Source organism: Felis catus, chromosome A3 (genome assembly GCF_018350175.1).
Source record: "Felis catus isolate Fca126 chromosome A3, F.catus_Fca126_mat1.0, whole genome shotgun sequence".
In the NCBI taxonomy this organism is placed as follows: domain Eukaryota; kingdom Metazoa; phylum Chordata; class Mammalia; order Carnivora; family Felidae; genus Felis; species Felis catus.
The window spans coordinates 119,178,688-119,197,291 of NC_058370.1; the positions used below are offsets into that span (position 1 = coordinate 119,178,688).

The 18,604-nt window shown below is 50.5% G+C and overlaps 1 protein-coding gene across 4 annotated transcripts in view; it reads left to right on the forward strand.

Moving 5' to 3' along the window:
* Nucleotides 1-17,297, forward strand: part of CIB4 (calcium and integrin binding family member 4) — a 100,875-nt gene extending 83,578 nt beyond the window's left edge. For 2 of the 4 annotated variants that reach the window (XM_023252021.2, XM_019827788.3), the window contains 3 exons: nt 4,369-4,510; nt 14,284-14,393; nt 14,534-15,246. In XM_023252021.2, the coding sequence (XP_023107789.2) occupies nt 4,369-4,510; nt 14,284-14,393; nt 14,534-14,701 (420 nt within the window). In that variant the 3' untranslated portion in view covers nt 14,702-15,246. The other 2 variants (XM_023252020.2, XM_003984415.6) reach the window with 2 other exon arrangements.
* Nucleotides 17,298-18,604: the final 1,307 nt, after the last annotated feature.

The window sequence follows — 18,604 nt, forward strand, 5'->3', positions numbered from 1 at the left end:
TGTGTGTGTGTGTATGTGTGTGTCTTATATTAAAGTAAGACTTTTAAGAGGTTCTAGTTGCAAGGATTTTTATGTTTTAAAGGTCACATGTTCTGCCTCGTCGCTACCTTTTCTTTTATGTTTATTTGCCACAGGGGCCCGTAGTGGAAACAGTGCTGGACTCAGAATTGGGTCCTAGGCTGAGTGACCTTGGGTAAGTCACTCCTTCAACTCTGGGGACTCTTTTCCACGTCCATGATTTATGAGGGGATTAGACTAGACCAGAGATCACTAGCTATTTTTAATCATGCCTCCCCAGCACTTAAAAAATGGGGTTGCACACCCATACTATGTGTGTATCCCAACCCTATGCCTTTACTATGACACCAGTATGTTACAACAGAAACATGCAAAACAAAAAATTTAAAAGCTAAGGGCACCTGGATGGCTCAGTCAGTCGGGTGTCCAACTTGGGCTCAGGTCATGATCTCGCGGTCTGTGAATTCAAGCCCTGCATCGGGCTCTGTGCCGACAGTTCGGAGACTGGAGGCTGCTTCGGATTCTGTGTCTCCCTCTCTCTCTGCCCCTCCCCCACTCATGCTCTGTCTCTCTCTCTCTCTCTCTCAAAAATAAACATAAAAAAAAATTTAAAAATGTAAAAGCTAATTATTTTATCAACGAAATAAACATAAAATATCTTAAAAACAAATGCCCCTTTCATTTGTACAACAAAATTTCCTCCTCTCATAATTGTATTGTTTGCTTCTAATTAATAATCATGGGGTGCGGGCAAGCAACGTGGTTGGATCAGCTTCATTATTCCTTAAAATCTTGCTTTGACACTTGGAGATGGAATCATTTGGGGGTCTGGTTCTAGTTGAGTTTATTTTTAGTGGCTGTCACAGCTGATCCAAAGAGAAGAAATGTATCATTGGCCGCCTGTATTAAATTATGGCACTCATTTTCAATCCCATCCACCAATTAAAGGCCTTTTATTGAAATTAAGCTAGTAGATGTCCGTCTTCCCTTATGCCAGTCAGTGGCTCTCAGAAGCTAATTGGAAAACATTGCATTTTTATATTTTTAACAAATGGACCCGAAATCCACTGACACTTTCCATTTGGATGGTTTTCAAACAGATTAGAAAAGTCTGTTTCTAATATGTTCGAGTACACAGATAGAAGCATTATTTTAGGTGACTCCGCATGTTTTCAACAACAAAAATCTGATGTTCAAAACATGCTCTCCAAAGCAGGAGTTTTTTTGGAAAAGCAAGGACTGTTCTCACTCACTGTTAAAATGAGTCACCTCTACCTTGAAGATTCAGAAGAATTTGAGCTCATTTTTCGGTGGATATCTGCCAACAATCCCTTGTCATCATAAAACGCTCAGCGAATTTGGAATGTTTGCCTTTTTGTACAAGAAACACACATAATTCCTCTTAAAGTTTGATGGCTATTTTAAGTGTTCTGCCAGGAGATGGCCAGCAAACCTCTATGTGGTTCAAAAGATTTTCAAAGCCACTTCCCTTCTGATCACAAATCACGGTGTATGTTTTACTGTGTTTTAACCTCTTTTTTAAAAAACGAACCACACCGGTGCATCCTGTAGCACTTTGTGTACTCCCAGACTTAACCTCTTGACTGTGGTAGCCTGCAGGAAGTTTTGCAGGGCATTGGTTTTGCATGTGGCCATCCCTGAACCCTTACCCAGAATCCTTTTCATCACGGAGCAGCCACTCCATCAGTGACTGCACTCAGACGGTTTTTCCCATCACTGGTGTTTTCATTAAAGAAGTAATGTACTGTTCAGTCAATATCGCCTCTTTCCGTTAGTGGCTCACAGAAATGTAGTTCTTTATGTATTTCATTATTGAAACCGAATCTAGGAAAACCATGTTAGCAACATCTGTACTTTCCTTCAACTACTCAGCAAACTTCCCACAGTGTGAAATTTGTTCTAATGCTTATTTCGCTACATCTTCAGCAATATTTTCCCCACATCTTCCGAAAGTCTTTGCAGTCAACACATTGCGTTCTATGTCCTATTCTGGCTACCTCCCTCCTTCCCCCACTACCACACCGTCTCCTTCCCAATCTTCTTTATAAGACAAGGTGTAAGGGGTGTGTGTGTGTGTGTGTGTGTGTGTGTGTGTAACAGTCACGTGACGTGGATCTAAGAGGGAGTAGATTGGCTTCCTGGCAACCATCTCCCCTCCCCCATCACTCCCAGAAAAGCCAAGTCCTGAAGGTGGGCCCCCAGGGAAGGGAAGATTGGTATCTCACTCCCTGGCTGGATAAATGTTTAGGCTCAATGCTTGCTGGTCTGCCTTGCCCCTGTCTGAGCACAGGAAATGAGAATTGAAGCCGGGACTTCAGTTATGTCTGACTGGATTCTCACCGCTTCAACTACCAAACAAAGAGGAACTTGTATTTTAAGTAGCAGAGGTTCTGCTCTGACATTTTCTGGTTTGATCACCACACTTGCATTATAAGAATTATCTTGGATTGTCATTTCTTTGCAGGAATCTTGTTAAGCCACCATTTGCAAGAGTTAATTGAGTTAAAATTTGGCAAAGTAATTTGTGAAGCCACTTAGCTAGATACACGTGACCTGGAACACATCACAGTGGAGAGCCCTTATCGGCATCCATCTGAGGCCATCGCAATAAGCTTTTCAGGGAGTGGGGGTGTTGAAGTGAAAGGGTGAAGGAAGCAGACACTGCAGGAGTTTGTTTGGAGGTTCTAGCAAGGTAGCCGGGATTCTCTGGATTCTCCTGGCCCCTGGTCGCTCCTGGGACATACGTATGTATATACACGTGAGACTAACCCTGTCACCTAGGGACCTTATTCACAACGCATTTTCCTAGATACGGTAGTTTGCTAAAGCTGCCGTGACAAAGTACCACAACTGTGTGGCTTAAACAATAGAAGTTTATTGTCTCCCGGTTCTAGAGGCTAGAAGGCTGAGATCAAAGTGTCTGCAGCGTGTGTTTTTTCAGAGGACTGTGAGGAAAAATCTGTCCCATGCCTTTCTCCTGCCTTCTGGTGGCGTGCTGGCAATGTCCGGCATTCCTTGACTTGTAGATGCCTCACCCCAATATCTGCCTTCCTCTGCACATGGTGGTCTCCTCGGTGTGTCTCTGTGTCCAAATTTCCCTTTTTACTGAGGACACAAGTCATATTGGATTAGGGGCCCACCCTAGTTCATATGCCCTCATCTTAACTAATTATATCTATAAGACCCTGTTTCCAAGTGAGGTGACTTTCTGAGATACTGGAGGTTAAGACTTCAACATACGAATTTAGGGGAAGACACAATCCATCCATAATGCTGGGCTACATCCCAGGCTTTCTAAAATGGGATATCTGAGGGTGGGAGCTCACAATTCATGTTCTTAACAAGGACTTTAGAGCTTGAGAGCTCCATGGCCACCTGAGGTGACACAGAATGTTCTCCCTCTCATCTCAAATACATAGGAATACCAAATAAAACTAAACCATAGATTTTTTTTTTACATTCATTCATTTTTGAAAGGCAGAGAGAGACAGAGCGAATGGGGGAGGGGCAGAGAGAGAGGGAGACCCAGAAACAGAAGCAGGCTCCAGGCTGTCAGCACAGAGCCTGATGCAGGGCTCGAACTCACAAACCGCGAGATCATGACTTGAGCCGAAGTCAGATGCTTCACCGACTGAGCCACCCAGGGGCCCCTAAACCATAGATTTCAACGTGTAGCTCAGTTCAAAAGAAATGAAAAAGAAATTTTCATGTGTTGTAAATGGGGAAATCAAAACCAGATGGATACGCATTGGCTGTTGCTGGGAAAACCCTAAGGAGAGTTCAACAAGCATACAGGCTGGGGCTGGGGCTCAACTGTCCTTGAGGGAGGTAATAGGCCCATTGGGTGCTTGAGGCAGAGGCACTAATCCATTTGCATGCAGCTTGGAGCCTTGAAGAGGTATCTTGTCAGTGACTAGAACAATCAACCAGAGATTTGTTTCAACTAATTAAAAATTGGGCACAGTTGGCCGTTCAGATCTACTACGTGAACTCACAGAAAGAATCAAATAGCTTTCTTGGCTGAGGCGCATCTAAGGAAAAAATCTGGGTCGGTTGAGGGGAGGGATCGGGGTCCTTTTAGAACACTACAGCAAAGTTGGGATCTGATAAGACCTGGCAGCAGGCAAGGAGAGTTTAGAACAGCCAGGACCGGGCCACTGAGCAACTGGGGGAAAGGAGCCCAGGTAAGTGGAAATGAATTAGGCAAACAGAAAGTGGAGGACGGTGCCCAAGAGGAATTTGCTGTGCTTGTGATAGATATGTGAGGGCCAGGGAGGCATGAACCTGATCCCAACAGGCCTCCTCACTCCTCTTCCTCCTTCCCTGCAGGTCAACCCTTTTAGAGACCGAATCTGCAAAGTGTTCTCCCACGATGATGTGTTCTCCTTTGAGGATGTCCTGGGTATGGCATCTGTTTTCAGTGAGCAGGCTTGCCCCAGCCTGAAGATCGAGTATGCCTTTCGCATCTACGGTGGGTGACTAAGTGGTGGTGGTGGGGGGTGGTGGGGAAGCACCATAGAGTATACATCAATCTGGAATCCATCAACCTCAATTCATTGGTGGGATGATGTTCATTGGGATTCACTTGGGCGTTTATGGGTATTATCATCTTTCCTGAGTACTATAACATGGTTGTGAATTACTACTTCAATGGATAGATGGATGCCCTCCCCTCCATGCCATCAGAGTCAAACGGAGTCATTGGTGTTGATATTTCATGGTAGCAGTGTGGACAGGCCAGAGAAAGAGAGAGAGAGAGATTGAGGACCACATATGGATGGGTATGAAGGAGCTAATGCTTGTTTGGCAGAAATTAAGAGATTTGAACACCAGAACTAGCTCAGCCACTGAATGGCTGGGAAGTATTGGGCAAATCACTTCACCTTTCTAGGCCTCAGTTTCATCGGCTTTAAAACGAGGTGTTTGAGAAAGATCATCTCTGAGGTCCTATGACATTTTTTTGGTCTCTGGTTTTGTCTGGGGTAGCCATAAAGCACTGCCAGAGTTCTGCTTGTCAGCAGACTTATGTGCCCTTAGCACAACTGAGATGGCTGGAATTCTCAAGAGAAGTTAAAAGGAAAGAAACAAAGAAATCAGAGAAGTCTTCAAACAGACCATGTGCAAGGTTTTAAGCTCATTGTGGCAACTCCTTGGTCCCAAAGGACTTGAACATTCAGGCTGGCGCAGTCTGGCATTTCCCCTGTCTCTCTTTCCTGCCAGGTCCTCCTTGTCTCCACACAGTGGACACCGTCTTATTCTTGCTTTGCCCAAGTGGACTTGGATAAAATGGGGTGGAGGAGGAGTTTTAAGCCTGATGGACCTGTGAGGGCTCAGGTTTCTCACCTATAAAAAGTACTCAGTGATATTTTTGTATCTCCTATGTCCTCAGGCTTAGTATCCAATAAACTCCAATGAAGTCACAGATTCTCCTGTTGAGAATAGCTGAGTAAGTTCCTACCATACTGTCACTTCCACAGATAGCATCTATAAACTCAAAAACTACATATAAAAATCAACTACCTGATGGCACTAGAAAGTTACCAGAGGCAGAGAGTTGACACTTGGAAGGAGGAAATGGTACTGGATGGTCCTCTCCCTCACTCTTTTCAAACTTCTTTAGCCTAAAGGTGGGCTTCAGTGAGGGGCATCATGCAGGACTGATAGAAACCCTAAATTTTTTCTGACTTGAAGAATCAGAAAGTTTGGGGCACTTTTCCCCTGGAAAGTGCAAATAGGGAGAGTTCATGAACGAAAACGAGAGAAAGGACCTCTAAACCACATATGCAAGGCAAACTCAAAGCAGCTCAGGTAAGGATAACAGAACTGAGATTTTAGCAGCCACTGCATTTAACAAGGTCCCTGGGTGACGGGATTTGCAGTTTAAGTCCAGTCAATTTCCTGATAGAATAAAAAAAAAATCAACACTCTTTGGAAGAATATAACAGAATCCAGAGTTTTTACAATAAATCATTCATAATGTCTAAAATATAATCCACAATTATTCAACATACAAAAATTTTAGAAAACCAGAAATGTCCAAGGTATAATACAAAATTATTCAATATACAATTATAAAATAAATAAAAATTGATATTTTCTCAAGAATGGAGCCTGACTCTGGCATGACCCAGATGTTGGAATTAGCTGATAAGTGTCTTAAAACAGCTACTAAACCTTGGCCAGTGATATAAAAGAAATTCATAATGAAAGAAATAGTAGGGATTCTCAACAGAGAAATAGAAACTATAAGAAAGAATCAAACAGAAAATATAAAAGTGAAAAATAAAATATATATCTAAAATAAAAATTCATGGGGCACCTGTGTGCCTCAGTCAGCTGAGCATCTGACTTTGGCTCAGGTCATGATCTCACAGTTCATGGGTCTGAGCTCCACGTCAGGCTCTGTGCCGACAGCTCAGAGCCTGGAGCCTGCTTTGGATTCTATGTCTCCCTCTCTCTCTCTCTGCTCCTCCCCTGTTTGCACTCTGTCTCTGTCTCTCTCTCTCTCTCTCCAAAACAAAAGCATTGAAAATTTTTTAAATAAAAAATAAAATTAAAAATTCACTGAAGGGACTTAATAGGAAAACTGAGATGACAGAAGGAAGGGTCAGAAACCTGAAGATAGTTCAATGGAAATAATCTAATCTGAAGAATAGAAGAAAAATACATTGAGAGAAAAAGGAAACAGAGCTTCAGAAACATGAAGGACAATAGGAAGATCTAATATATATTCAATTGGAATCTCGGAAGGAAAGAATTAATGGGAAAGAAAAGATATCCGAAGAAGCAATGGCCCCACATGTCCTAAGTTTGACACAAGACATGCATTTACAGTGGACTTCAAGCAGGGTTAAGTGCAAATGAAATCACATACCCAGATTTGGTTGGCTCAGTGGCTCCCACCTGTTCGCTAGTCTTCCTCCTTCCTTCCCCCAAGTACTTCTGGGGCTCCGCGGGGAAGTCTAGCCCACTAGTTGCTGCCCCCTCTGTGTCAGGACTTGTGCCGTATGGCACTTGCTGTGCTGTCCCTAGCCTCTTCCACCTCCTGTCCATACTCTCCTGGATGGACAGCTCTACCCGATGCAGAGCACCAGCCCAGGCTGAGTACTCTCATATTAGCCAAGAGTCTTTGGGTTGCAAGTATCAGGGACTTACCTGTGTGAAAGGAAGCTGATGAGGGACAGTAGTATATTGGAGCCAGTATATCCTCAAACCTAGTGGATTTAGGTAACACATTTATAATCTCACAGTTTCTGTGGGCTAGGAGTCTGGCGCAGCTTCTCCGTGTCCTCTCTTAGGATTCTGCAAGGCTTCAATCAAGGCTCTGTCTGGGCTGCATTTGACTGGGGAGGAATTCACTTACAAGCCTACCCTGGTTGTTGGCAAATGCATTTCCTCATATCTATGGAACTTAGAGCCCTGGTTTCCACTGGCTATGGGCTGGAGGCTGCCCTCAGTTTCCAGAGGCTGACCCATGCTCCTCACCCCATGGGCATCCCCTGACACCGCCACTTCCTTCTTCAAAGACAGCTAGAGAGAGAGAGCCTCTGGAGCCAGTGTGCTGGTAAGGTAGAGTCTTATACAATATTGTAATCACGGAAGGAATATCCCATCACTGTTGCCAAATTCTGTTGGTTAGTTATAAGCCACCAAAGGGATGTGGGGGTTATATATGCACAAACACCAAGAGGTGCAGGTCATGGGGGGGGAAGGGGGGCACTAGAGCTTGTCCATCAGGAACGGCATGGAGCCCATGATAGAACTGAAGCAGCCTCCCGAGGATGCAGCTGGCAAGTGGTCAGGAAGTGAGGCAGCTACTTCCTTCTTTTCTCTCTGTGGTTCCCTGGTCTCTCAGCTCTGCTTCTCCCTGTGCAATTTCTCTTTCTGCAGACTTTTATGCTTCTGTGCCTATGGGCCAAAGATGAACACTGGTCCCCCATTTTCTCAGGAGATACTGATGGCTCAGCCAAACCAATGGTCTTGCTGCCCCCAGGTTGGGTAAACAGCCTTGTCCAATCAACCACAGCCAAAACGATGCAGAGTCACATAAATAAACCTAGCTCTAGAGCCCTGTTGCTGGGGGTGGGGACACTTCTCAGAGATGGCAAAGTGTAGGCAGAGCAGATGTTCCCAAAGATGTCTGCCTCAGCTGTCTTTCCATGGTTTCCAGAGCTAAACAAACAAAAACACCCAAGCCTTCAGGGAGCTACAAGAACAGCAGGTTCTCTTTAAGCTTCAAGGCACAGGAGCTAAACTGTGTTCAGCTCAGAAATAGGGAGGATGTCCTCACTCCCAGGAGGTCAGACTGAGTGCCTCAGGTCAGATCAGGGGTCAGATACCACCTGTCCCCCACCCTGTCCTTGTATCTTCCTCCAGCCCCTCTCTCCAGGCCCCCTTAAGGGGTTTCCTTCCTCCTTGAGCTCAAGTACAAAAACAAAAAAGCGCAAAGCCTTCATGCAAATCAGCTGTGCAAATAGATGCCTGGGGACTCATAAACTCCAAGGCTTCATCAGATATACCCAGACAAATCTGAATTCTCTCTGGGCTCAGAAGATCTGTCGCCTTACAGAGCTGTCAGCAGGATTAGGGATGGGACAAGTGAATCTCAGAGCCCGGTGCTTGGCTCGAGGTAGCGGCTCAGTACATTGAGGTGGCGATGGCAGCACTGAAGGCAGAAGGGGAGGAATAAAAAGGACGAGGAGACAAAAAAGGAGAAGGTGGTGGTGGTGATGCCGTGGTGACCCTTGGTGGCCGAAGTCCAGAGACCTAACTCGATGCTCTGACTGACGCCTTGGTACTCCACTTGTGGTCCATGCACCAGCAACATCAAAATCTCCAGGAAGCCTGTTAGGGACGCAGCATCTCCAGCCCCTCTGTGCACCTGCTGGAGCCGGGTCCACATTTTAACAAGACCCCCAGCTGGTCCCTCCACATCTTAAAATCTAGGCAGCACTCCTCTAACTCATTGCTTCTCCAACGTGGCTGCACACTGCACACTATCTGGCGTGTTGAGACCCACGGCTGCTGGGGCCCCGGCTGCGGAGATCTGATGTAAGGGTGTTGGGTGTGCCCTGGTGGGTGGGCAGGCTTTTGTAAAGCTCCCTGGGTGATTCTAAAGTGTGGTGGAGTTTCAGACCCACTATACCAGGTAGGCCTGCATTCAGTTATATGGAAGAGTATCCATGTTAAAAAAAAAAAAAGCCTGGAATTAGGGTGTCCAGAGCCAGGGGGAAGTAACCAAGGGTCTGGCTCCTTCAAGCCCCTTAATATGCCATCTTTAGTATGGGACTGTCGTCCTTATCATCACAAGATGGTTTCTGTGCCTACAGACTGTGTCCTCATTCCCGACAGGAAGCTAAAGGGATGGGAGAAGGGATAAGAATCAAGTATACATTCAAGGGCACAGATTAAGTTGACTCTTCTTTAACGAGTGTCCTTGGACTCCCCACCCGGCAGCTCCATACTGTGTTGTCCAGAATGGTGTCACACGGCCACATATAGCTGCAAGGGAGACTGGAAAGTTGAGTATTTTAAGCTGAACACGGTGTCGCCCTGAACGAGAATTGTGCTGCTGAGAGTCGGAAGGAAGGAGTGAATGACCATCAGTCAAGAATCCAGCACCGGGGATGTACCTGCTGGGCTCCACTTTCCGCTTTGAGGGACATTCCTGGCCTCTAACAGATCCACCCCCGGCCCTCTCTGGAGGGACTTTTTACCTGCCAGAGACCAACACCCCAGCGCTGCCTTCCTGTTCCATCAGCACAGCTTCCATCAGATGTGAACGACCCTCAGGCAGGTGCCAGAGCACCAGCGGGAGATCCTCCCACACCGCCCCAAGATCGGACACGGTGCCAAGGGCCGGGAGAGGCCAGGGAGGCAGGCTCAGTTCTCCTGGGAAATACTGGTGAAAGCGTGCCCTTCCTCACTCAACCACATGGGCTAATTTCTGTAAAAGTACTTTGTAAATTGCAAGGAGTACCATGACAGACAGGTTGAGATGACGACGGCAAGCGTGCTCTGGGGGGACCTGAAGGCGGGGCCCCAGCTCTCCAAGCCGTCTAACCTTCCCGTTGTCGGGAAACAGCAAGAATTAAAGGTGGGCCCTCCCCCTCTTCTCAGAGCGGCCCAAAGCTGCAGGTCTGAGGCTGCCGAGTCTGCATGGGCTGGCCAGCAGCCCAGAGCTCTCAGCCCCCACCCCTTTTCCAGGCTGCTGTGCCCTTGCACCCCCAAAGGAGGGGAACTGTCCAGGACTACATTCTACTCTAGCAAATTATTCTGTTTTCAGATGGCCTGGGACCAAAGCCATGTCACTTTGCTGCAGTCTCTGCATATGGGACCTGGGCCAGCAGGACGCCCGGGGACACTGCGGGGTCTCTGGGAGAGGCTGCGGAACTTCTTACCAGCAGTGCAATGTCACTGCGGCTGCCCACTCCCTCTGGTCCGGGTGCTGGTCCCTCCGCCCCTCCACCTGCTCCCAGCCATCACCCACGACGGGTGACAGCACAGCAGCACAGGGAGAGCCTGGATGAACGTCTCAGGCCTTAGCCTCCGGTTCCTGGGGCTGATAAACAGTTGGCCAGGGGAGAGCCACCTGCTTCAGAAGGGAGGTGGTGAGCTGTACTTTTCATATCCATATCCTGTCCAAAGAAGACAGACAGAAGTCTGGGCTCTAACCCTGAAGGAGCCTGGGACATGGGCAACCTCGCCCCTCCATTCTAGGCCCCGGATAGCTCTAGCTTTCATTCTTCAAAGTGAGATGTTACACAGTTTCCGGGGTTTGCGTTTTTAGTGTTTAACAATCATCAGGTGGCATAGAACTGAGCCTCTGCTCTATCTAATACGCGCCTTCTGTCCTGGGCGTCTTCTGTGGTCCAAGCCCCATGCCGGATGGCTTCCCTGTAGTTGCATCTTTAATCTTCACAGCCACCGTATGGAAGTACGACTATTTTCTGTGTTATGGATGAGGAAACTGAGGCCCAGATGATGCATTAGTTAGGATTAAATTTGGTTGCAGATGACAGGGAACCCCAAGTGGTTTACACAAGGCAGCTTCCCAGATCTCTGGCAACTGCCTGTTATTTCAGATGCAGGAATTCCAATGCGGTGGAAGATCCTCCCAGCCATGGTCCAGGACGGCTCCCCGGGGGTTCTGCAATGTCGGGGTGCAGCAAAGTGACTGCAGCGATGTCGGGGACATGGTGTCCCTTTATCCTCCCTTCCTAGCGTCGCCTCACTGTCACAAAGGGCTATGCTTTCTCTTTAAAGACTTCCTGGAAGTTGCTCGTGTCTTGTTGGCCAGAACTCTAACACGCGGGGCCACAACTAGCAGCAAGGGAGGCTGGGAAATGTAGTGTTCATTTTAGATGGTCATATACCCAGCTAAAAATTGGGCACTTGAAGACCATGAAAGCAGTTATGAGTGATTAAGACCGCAGACGGCCCGCAGAGTTGTACCGCCTGGGTTTAATATTGTCTCCATCGTTCATCAACGTGTGACCTTGGGTAGTTCATGCATTCACTTACTCAAGGAATATTCGGCGAGCCCTTACTCTGTTCCAGACACTGTTCCCGGAGCTGAGGACACAGTGGCGACCAAAAAGACAAAACCTTCTGCCCTCCAGGAATTTACATTCTAGTGGAGAGAAATAAAGCTAATAGGTGAAATATACAATGCGTTAGGCAGTGTTCTGTGCTGGGAGAAAAATAAAGCAGGGAAAGGGACAGGAAGCGTAACTTTAGGCAGGTTCTGGTGAGAAGTGGCATCTCAATGAAGACCCAAAGGATCCCTGGGTGAGTGTTCCAGGGAGGGGAAGCACAGTGCAAAGGCCCTGGGGCAGGATCGTGCCTGCCTGATGGGGAAAGGCAAGGAGGCAGAGTGAGGGCAGGGTAAACCTTGGGGAGCACGGTCAGGACCCGGGCTTTCTTCTGGCTAGAGATGGGAGGCTGTGAGAAGGGGTGCTGAGGGAGGAATGTGGTACAAGGACCACAGGCTGCTCAGTGGAGAACAGACTGAGGGGGGCAGATGGAGAGGAAGCACACTGGTTAAGGTGCCACCAGGGTAATCCTGGAGAGAGGTGACGATGGCTGGGCCATGGTGGAGGCAGTGCGGTGGGGAGGTCATCAGGCTGGGTCCACTGTCTCTCCAGGGGGGAGCTGGGAGGGTTTACTGACCCCTTAGCTGTGGGGAGCGAGGAAAAGACGTGGTCCAGGACGGCTCCAAGCTCATTGGCCAAGTGACCGGAAGAGTGGAGTTGCCCAGTTGCCAGGAAACGCACAGCTGAGAGCAGCAGGTTTGGGGACAGGGAAGAGGGAGGCACATCAACAGTTTGGGTTGGGATCAGTTGAATCTGAGGGACCTATCATACCTCCAAGTGGGGAGGACAGGAGGGGCCGCGGATGGATACATGTGCCTGGCGTGCAGGAGAAGCCCAGGCTGGAGATAGATATTTAAGGCAAGAGGCTGAAATGAGATTAGGGAAGTAAGTACGGTTATTTAATCTCAGCGTGCCTCACTTTCTTCATCCGTGTTCTGAGGATTAAATGCAGTAAATAGAAAGCACTTAGATCATTGCCTGGCACATCTGTGTTTGTCGCAGTGGCCGCTGTATCTGCCTAAGTTTACTGCGCTTACACACGGCTGACAAGTGGTTCAGGGACTGTGCTGGGGTTCCCAGAGGAGGGCTGCCTCACTCGGCATTCAAGGCTCTATGCGGTTCAGCCCACCTTCCACACTTAACCTCTGACTCTCTCTCCCAGACCTCCAAGCCTCTGCTCCCCTCACCCCAGACTGATCACCCCGGTGCTACTCCTTCTCTACCACTGTCCCTAGTGACCCTGGCACCTCCTCTAGTGGCCATTTCTGTAGGTCCTTCTCTGCTGCCTCTTCCTCCAAGAAGTCTTCCTCATTCACACCCCCAACCCCAATCAGACATGAACTTGGCCACCTGGAAACCCTTGGAACCCTTGGGATGCCCGTTCCTCTCTCCCTGGAGCCAAGCCACTCAGGTGCCCAACTGTGTCCCCTGCACCCCAGGACTAGAAGCCCCAGGAACCAGTCTGGTATAGCTGTGTGCCAGAGCTCGGGGATGGGCACCCAGCAGGCACCCACCGTGTCCGCCCACTACACCTGAGTGAGGCCGGGGTGAGAAGCACGTACTGCCACGGGAAGACAAGGCAGTCTTCGGCCACTGGTGCCGAGGACAGCAGTCCAGGAGGACAAGTCCCACGTGAGAAGCTGCTGGAGCTTGAGGAGGGGCCATCCTGGGCCTGAGGTGTCAGGGAGACTTCACAGGGAGGCCAGGGAGAGCAAGCTCGGGCTGAGTCAGAGCATCCCAGTGCTCGGAGGAGAAGGGGCGCCCTCTCGCCAGGGGGGTGCCTTCTGCAAAGGCCGGAGGCAGGAATGCTCTGGGCCTGTAGAGAAGACCTGCACTGACAGGACCAACGACACCCTTCCAAGGGGTCTCTGTAGGAAACCGGGTTAAATGCACCTTGGCGGTCCAGTGTTTGGGGAGCTGGTGTAATGCCCACGTTCCGCTGTCGTTGATATACAATGTTATGTAAGTTTCGTATGAATGACCCCTATTTTTGAACTCAAAAAGGAGGACCCAAGGTCTGACAAGGCTCAGGGTGCCCCCTGGAGTGGAAACCGGGCGTTATCCTCGGCGCCGGTGGGGCAGGCGCTCGGGTCACGCCGCGCAGGGGCAGGGCCCGGGACCTGTGCTCGAGTCCAGGCGTCCTCCTGCTCCTCCGTGTCCCCGGCCCGCAGCCACCAAGCCACCTACTGCCTTGTGAGTTGTGAGCTGGAGCTCCCCGCAGCACGGTGGCTGAGGCCGGCTCGGGGCCCAGCCTGGCTGGGTCCCCGTCCCCGCCTTGCACGTACTGGCAGGGGAGGCCAACATCTGACGCCTCTGTGCTCGTGTCCTTTTGGTAGTGAGACCAAGAACAGGTTGACTGTGTAGATCCAGTGACCGAGAACCGGCGAAGCTCTCGGGATACGCCTGAGCGGGTAGCGGGCGCTCACTGAACGCTCAGTACTGTCGCTATTTCTAGCGTGTTATTTAGCGCTGCTTTCCCTGCAGCCGGCCCTGCTGCCGTGGCGCCCTCCCCTCTCGCCCGCCCAGGTGTCACCAGGGGCCAGGCTCTGGGCCCGCCTGGGACAGCGGGGCTCTGGGTGGCCACGGCTCCCTGGACTCCTGGGAGGCCGAGCAAGGCCCCCTCCTCTCACGCTCTGCCTCCACCCTGCAGATTTTAACGAGAACGGCTTCATTGACGACGAGGACCTACGGAAGGTTGTCCTCCGACTGCTCAACAGCGACGACGTGTCGGAGGACCTGCTGACCGACGTCACGAACCACGTGTGTGTCCGGGGGCCACACGGGCTGGGTTGGGCCAGGCTATCACCCAAAGACCCTGGGTGGCAGGCGGGGTGAGGTGTCCTGAGGGACGGGCACACGGATGTAGGCAACTACCCCCTAAGTGTTTGTCTTTCCTCCAGGATCTTAACTCCCTTCCGGGGTCCCCAAGAGCAGGTGCCCGAGCCACCCACACTGCAGTCACCGCAGGCAGGTGGCCCAACGGAGGCTTAGCATCAGATGGACACATCACAACGTCCCCTGGCCCACATTATCCCAGCACAACACAATGCCCGGATGTCCTGCAGTGACAGCCCCCAGTGTGACAGGCCGTGAAAACAACCTCGTGAATCTGTTTGTCCTAAGACCATGAGAACCTTCAAGTGCTTTTGGTCTGGGTCGAAACCAGAAGCTAAGATAAAACCAGGAGGGGTCATCACTGCCTCCTCAACCTGACTGGGCCCCTTGCCCTACAGGGCCCCTGCCTGTGTCTGGGTGACAGGTGGGGGTGGGGGAAGCCACCCTGTTCGCCTCCGTGACTATTTCTACTGCCACGTTTGTGTTAGAGGCACCAAGGGGACTCTTCCACAATGAGACAAGCCCATGAGGTCCCAGGCTTCAGCGCACATAAGCTTGAATTTTCATGCCCTTGTCCGGGGTGGGAAGTAACAAGGGTGGGGGGTGGGGAGAACACCTGTCTCGCAGGGGGTCCTGGGACTCGGATATGTGCCGGGCACTTAGCAGAGAACCTGGCCTGTGGCCGCACTTGGTGAGAGGCACCCCTCCCCCCCCTGTGTCTCCACGTCACTTTCTCACCCTGGGCCCCTCTCTGCTCTCTGGCTCCTCCTGTACCCCTGGCCAGGTCCTGAGTGAGTCGGATCTGGACAATGACAACATGCTGTCTTTCTCAGAGTTTGAGCACGCGATGGCCAAGTCTCCAGACTTCATGAAGTAAGGTGTTCCAAAGTGGGAGGTGGCGGTACCCAGCGTGGGGTGGGGGCAGGAAGGGCCAATGGGGAGCCTCCGTCTTCCCAAGAGGGTCATGAGTGTCCAGGATACTTGGCCAATTCTTTCAGAATTGGCAAAAGCGGGGCTTCTGAGAAGTTAGGTGCCCTAAATTTCTAACCTTCAGAGAGAGGGAGTGGGGTTTTAACCAGCAAAGGCAAGGCTGCATTCCCGGCTTTGCGAACGACGTGGGTGCTGCCCATGTATAGCTGGCCTGGCCCACCGGTGTCTTCTCCCCAAGCCCAGGGGGCTCCGGGACTGCCTGGCGGTGGTGGCCTTTGCCACTGCCCATCCTGCTCCCTTGTCCCAACAACTCCCGCGGTCACCAGGAGCTGGGGATTTGCATGGGGGTGTGAAGGTGCTGGTTGTGGAGCTCAGAGAAAGCTCGAGTATTTCCAAACCTTGCTTCAGGCAAAGGGGCCTTAACGGTCTTATATCTTGGTTCAAACACCCTTAAGATGATTGGCCAACTCCATACTGCCCAGGCCACGTTTAACAGTCTTGTTCGGATCCTTCCAGTATCGGGAAAGATCCCGTGCCCCTGGGAGGCAGCCCCTTCGTGATCGAACAGCCCTGTTGGAGTGCCCTCCTTGTGTTGAGTTGGCATCAGTTTGCATGTGTCTGCTGCTCCCGGGCCCTATTCTGCCCTTGGTCTCACAGTCTAGGTGATTTGGATAGCAAAGAATGCCCACTCAGGATGGTTTGACAAAGCAATTAGGAAAAAGGACAAAGACAGCTACACCTCAGAACACCCAGCCAGGACCAGGAACCGAGGACAGCATGTTTTCTCTCTTCTCTGAGCCTCGGGTCTCTGCCTCTCACCTCAGCTCCCCTGCACTTTGCTCTACATGCGAATCGGCAATCTCTGCTTTGTCTGACACGAGGCTGAACGTGGCCTCCCCGCAGCAGTCAGGTTTATAGTTCCTGGGTTCTGAATGACCCTCGGCCACTCCTAAGTAGTATCTCTCGGCTCTGACTCCAGATTCCCAGAGAGAGAATCCAATTGGCCCGATGACTCTGGTCAGGTGTCCACCCCTCTTCCCACCACCTGGCTTGGGGACAGGGCTCTCCATTCTGTCATGGCTGCTATGGGGCTGAGGCTTGGGCAGACCCTCTGAAAGAGGGTCCCCACCTGGAACCACCCCAACTAAGGGTAATTCCTCTTCTTCCGTAACAGCCCAGCACATTAGCGAGGCCAGAATCCTCTCTTCCTTGACTTTTTCTTTGAATCTCTCCCGTTTCTTTCCATGAATTTTGGCACTGTGAGGTTCTGATGCCCTTTGCTTTCTGGTGATGCTAAAAGGAGCACAAAGAGGCTTTTGGGTTGGCTTGTGACAGCTGCAAGCTGGCCATCTCTCAGACAGAGGGACATGAGAGCAGGACCATTACGAACCCAGAAATTGGAGGGTACTTTATTTTTTTTACTTATTTATTTTTTTAATTTTTTTTTCAACGTTTATTTATTTTTGGGACAGAGAGAGACAGAGCATGAACGGGGGAGGGGGGCAGAGGGAGAGGGAGACACAGAATCGGAAACAGGCTCCAGGCTCTGAGCCATCAGCCCAGAGCCCGACACGGGGCTCGAACTCACGGACCGCGAGATCGTGACCTGGCTGAAGCCGGACGCTTAACCGACTGCGCCACCCAGGCGCCGGAGGGTACTTTAGATTTGCAGCTCAAGGTGGCTCATGGGATGCTTTCCCTCAGCGCCTTTCGGATTCACTTCTGGGGATTTTGATGTGGCTACAAAGACGCGATCTGGCAGCCTCAAGGGGGAACCACTGGAACTTGGAATTCAACCCCCTCCAGGCGCTGAGGGGCTTTGATCAGAAGTACGATTCTGTCCCTGTCCCTCCCTCACTTCTAGGCTATTGTTCATTCAATAAAGCAGAAGAAAAAGCCTTTCCCTTGCCCTGTCGGTTCATCTTTTGACTACGGGATCGTGTAGAAGTGCTTTTTGTTAATAACCCCTCGTTCCGGCGCCAAAGCTTGCCAATGACCGTGAAAACTGGATGACCAGTCTTCTGGGGGACAGGGTTCAAATCCCAACACATGTCACAGCAGGGACCAGGCCAAATGGACTGAAGTTCACCAAAAAAATCTACATCCTCCCCTCCCTTCACTGCAGCCACCTCCCAGCATCCTCCGGGGCCAATGTACAGAGACGTGTATATAGCGGTCACTCCAGTCGGCCTCTGGCTTCCCGGTCCTTGTCAAGGGAGAAGACATCTTGGCCCCATTTGGCACCCCCAGGCCCCCGGATGCGACAGCGTGTGACCAACAACTGGGATTTATTTGTTTTGTATTCAGCCACATCCTGGAATGGATTTGGCCACCACAGGGACCCTTTGGGGCCCAGCTGGTCTTGGGTCACAGGAGCAGGCCCTTATAAGGCCTCTGAGAGCTGACAGATGCTCTGACAGGCACATGGTTTTTCCTGTTTACATCATCCTCTGGGGAGGTGTCTAAACACTGGCTCCCAGGAGAAGAGCTGTTTCGCCCTCACCTGAACCTACAGTGGTGTCTTTGCCTTTCGGTCCTGACTCACCCACTCAAGAGGTAATAGATTTCCCATTGATCGATGAAGCCCCTTGATCAAATCTAAGAGGCACTGGAATGTTGGAGAACTCTTGTCCTGTGGATACACACCTGGCCTGAGGTCCCCATCCCAGATCTTGTCTATCGAGGGGCTGTCACCCACATCCCGTCCCCTGCCCCAGCAGGTCTCCCAGGAAGTGGGGAGCAGCAGCTGGGCGAGCGCAGACACTCCAAACCCCCAACCTCACGCACGTGACCTGGGAACCCATTCTCCCGGTTTCCTTGAAGAGTGGCTTAGTCGGCATCACTCCTTCGTGTCCTATTCTAGAAGCAGCCCCGGGGGTAGAGGCCGAGTCAACCTGTCCATTCCGGTCTGGAAAGAATGCAGAAAGTGGTTGCTTTACACAGATCATCCTCTTAGGCACACAAGGTCCTTCAGCACTGTGTCATCCCTACTCCCCAGTCTCCACATGGGCCACAAGCAAGTTATGTAGCGGAAAAACTAGGGCTTGGGTCAAAAAAAACCGGGCCACTTCTAAGCTGTGTGAGCTTGGGCAACTTTCTCAGCCTCTCTGAGCCTCAGTGTCTCTATCAGTAAAGTGAGGCTACTGCTACTTCCCTCTCAAGTTATCGGGTGGATTAGATGATGCCAGGCCAGGGCTCAGACTGGG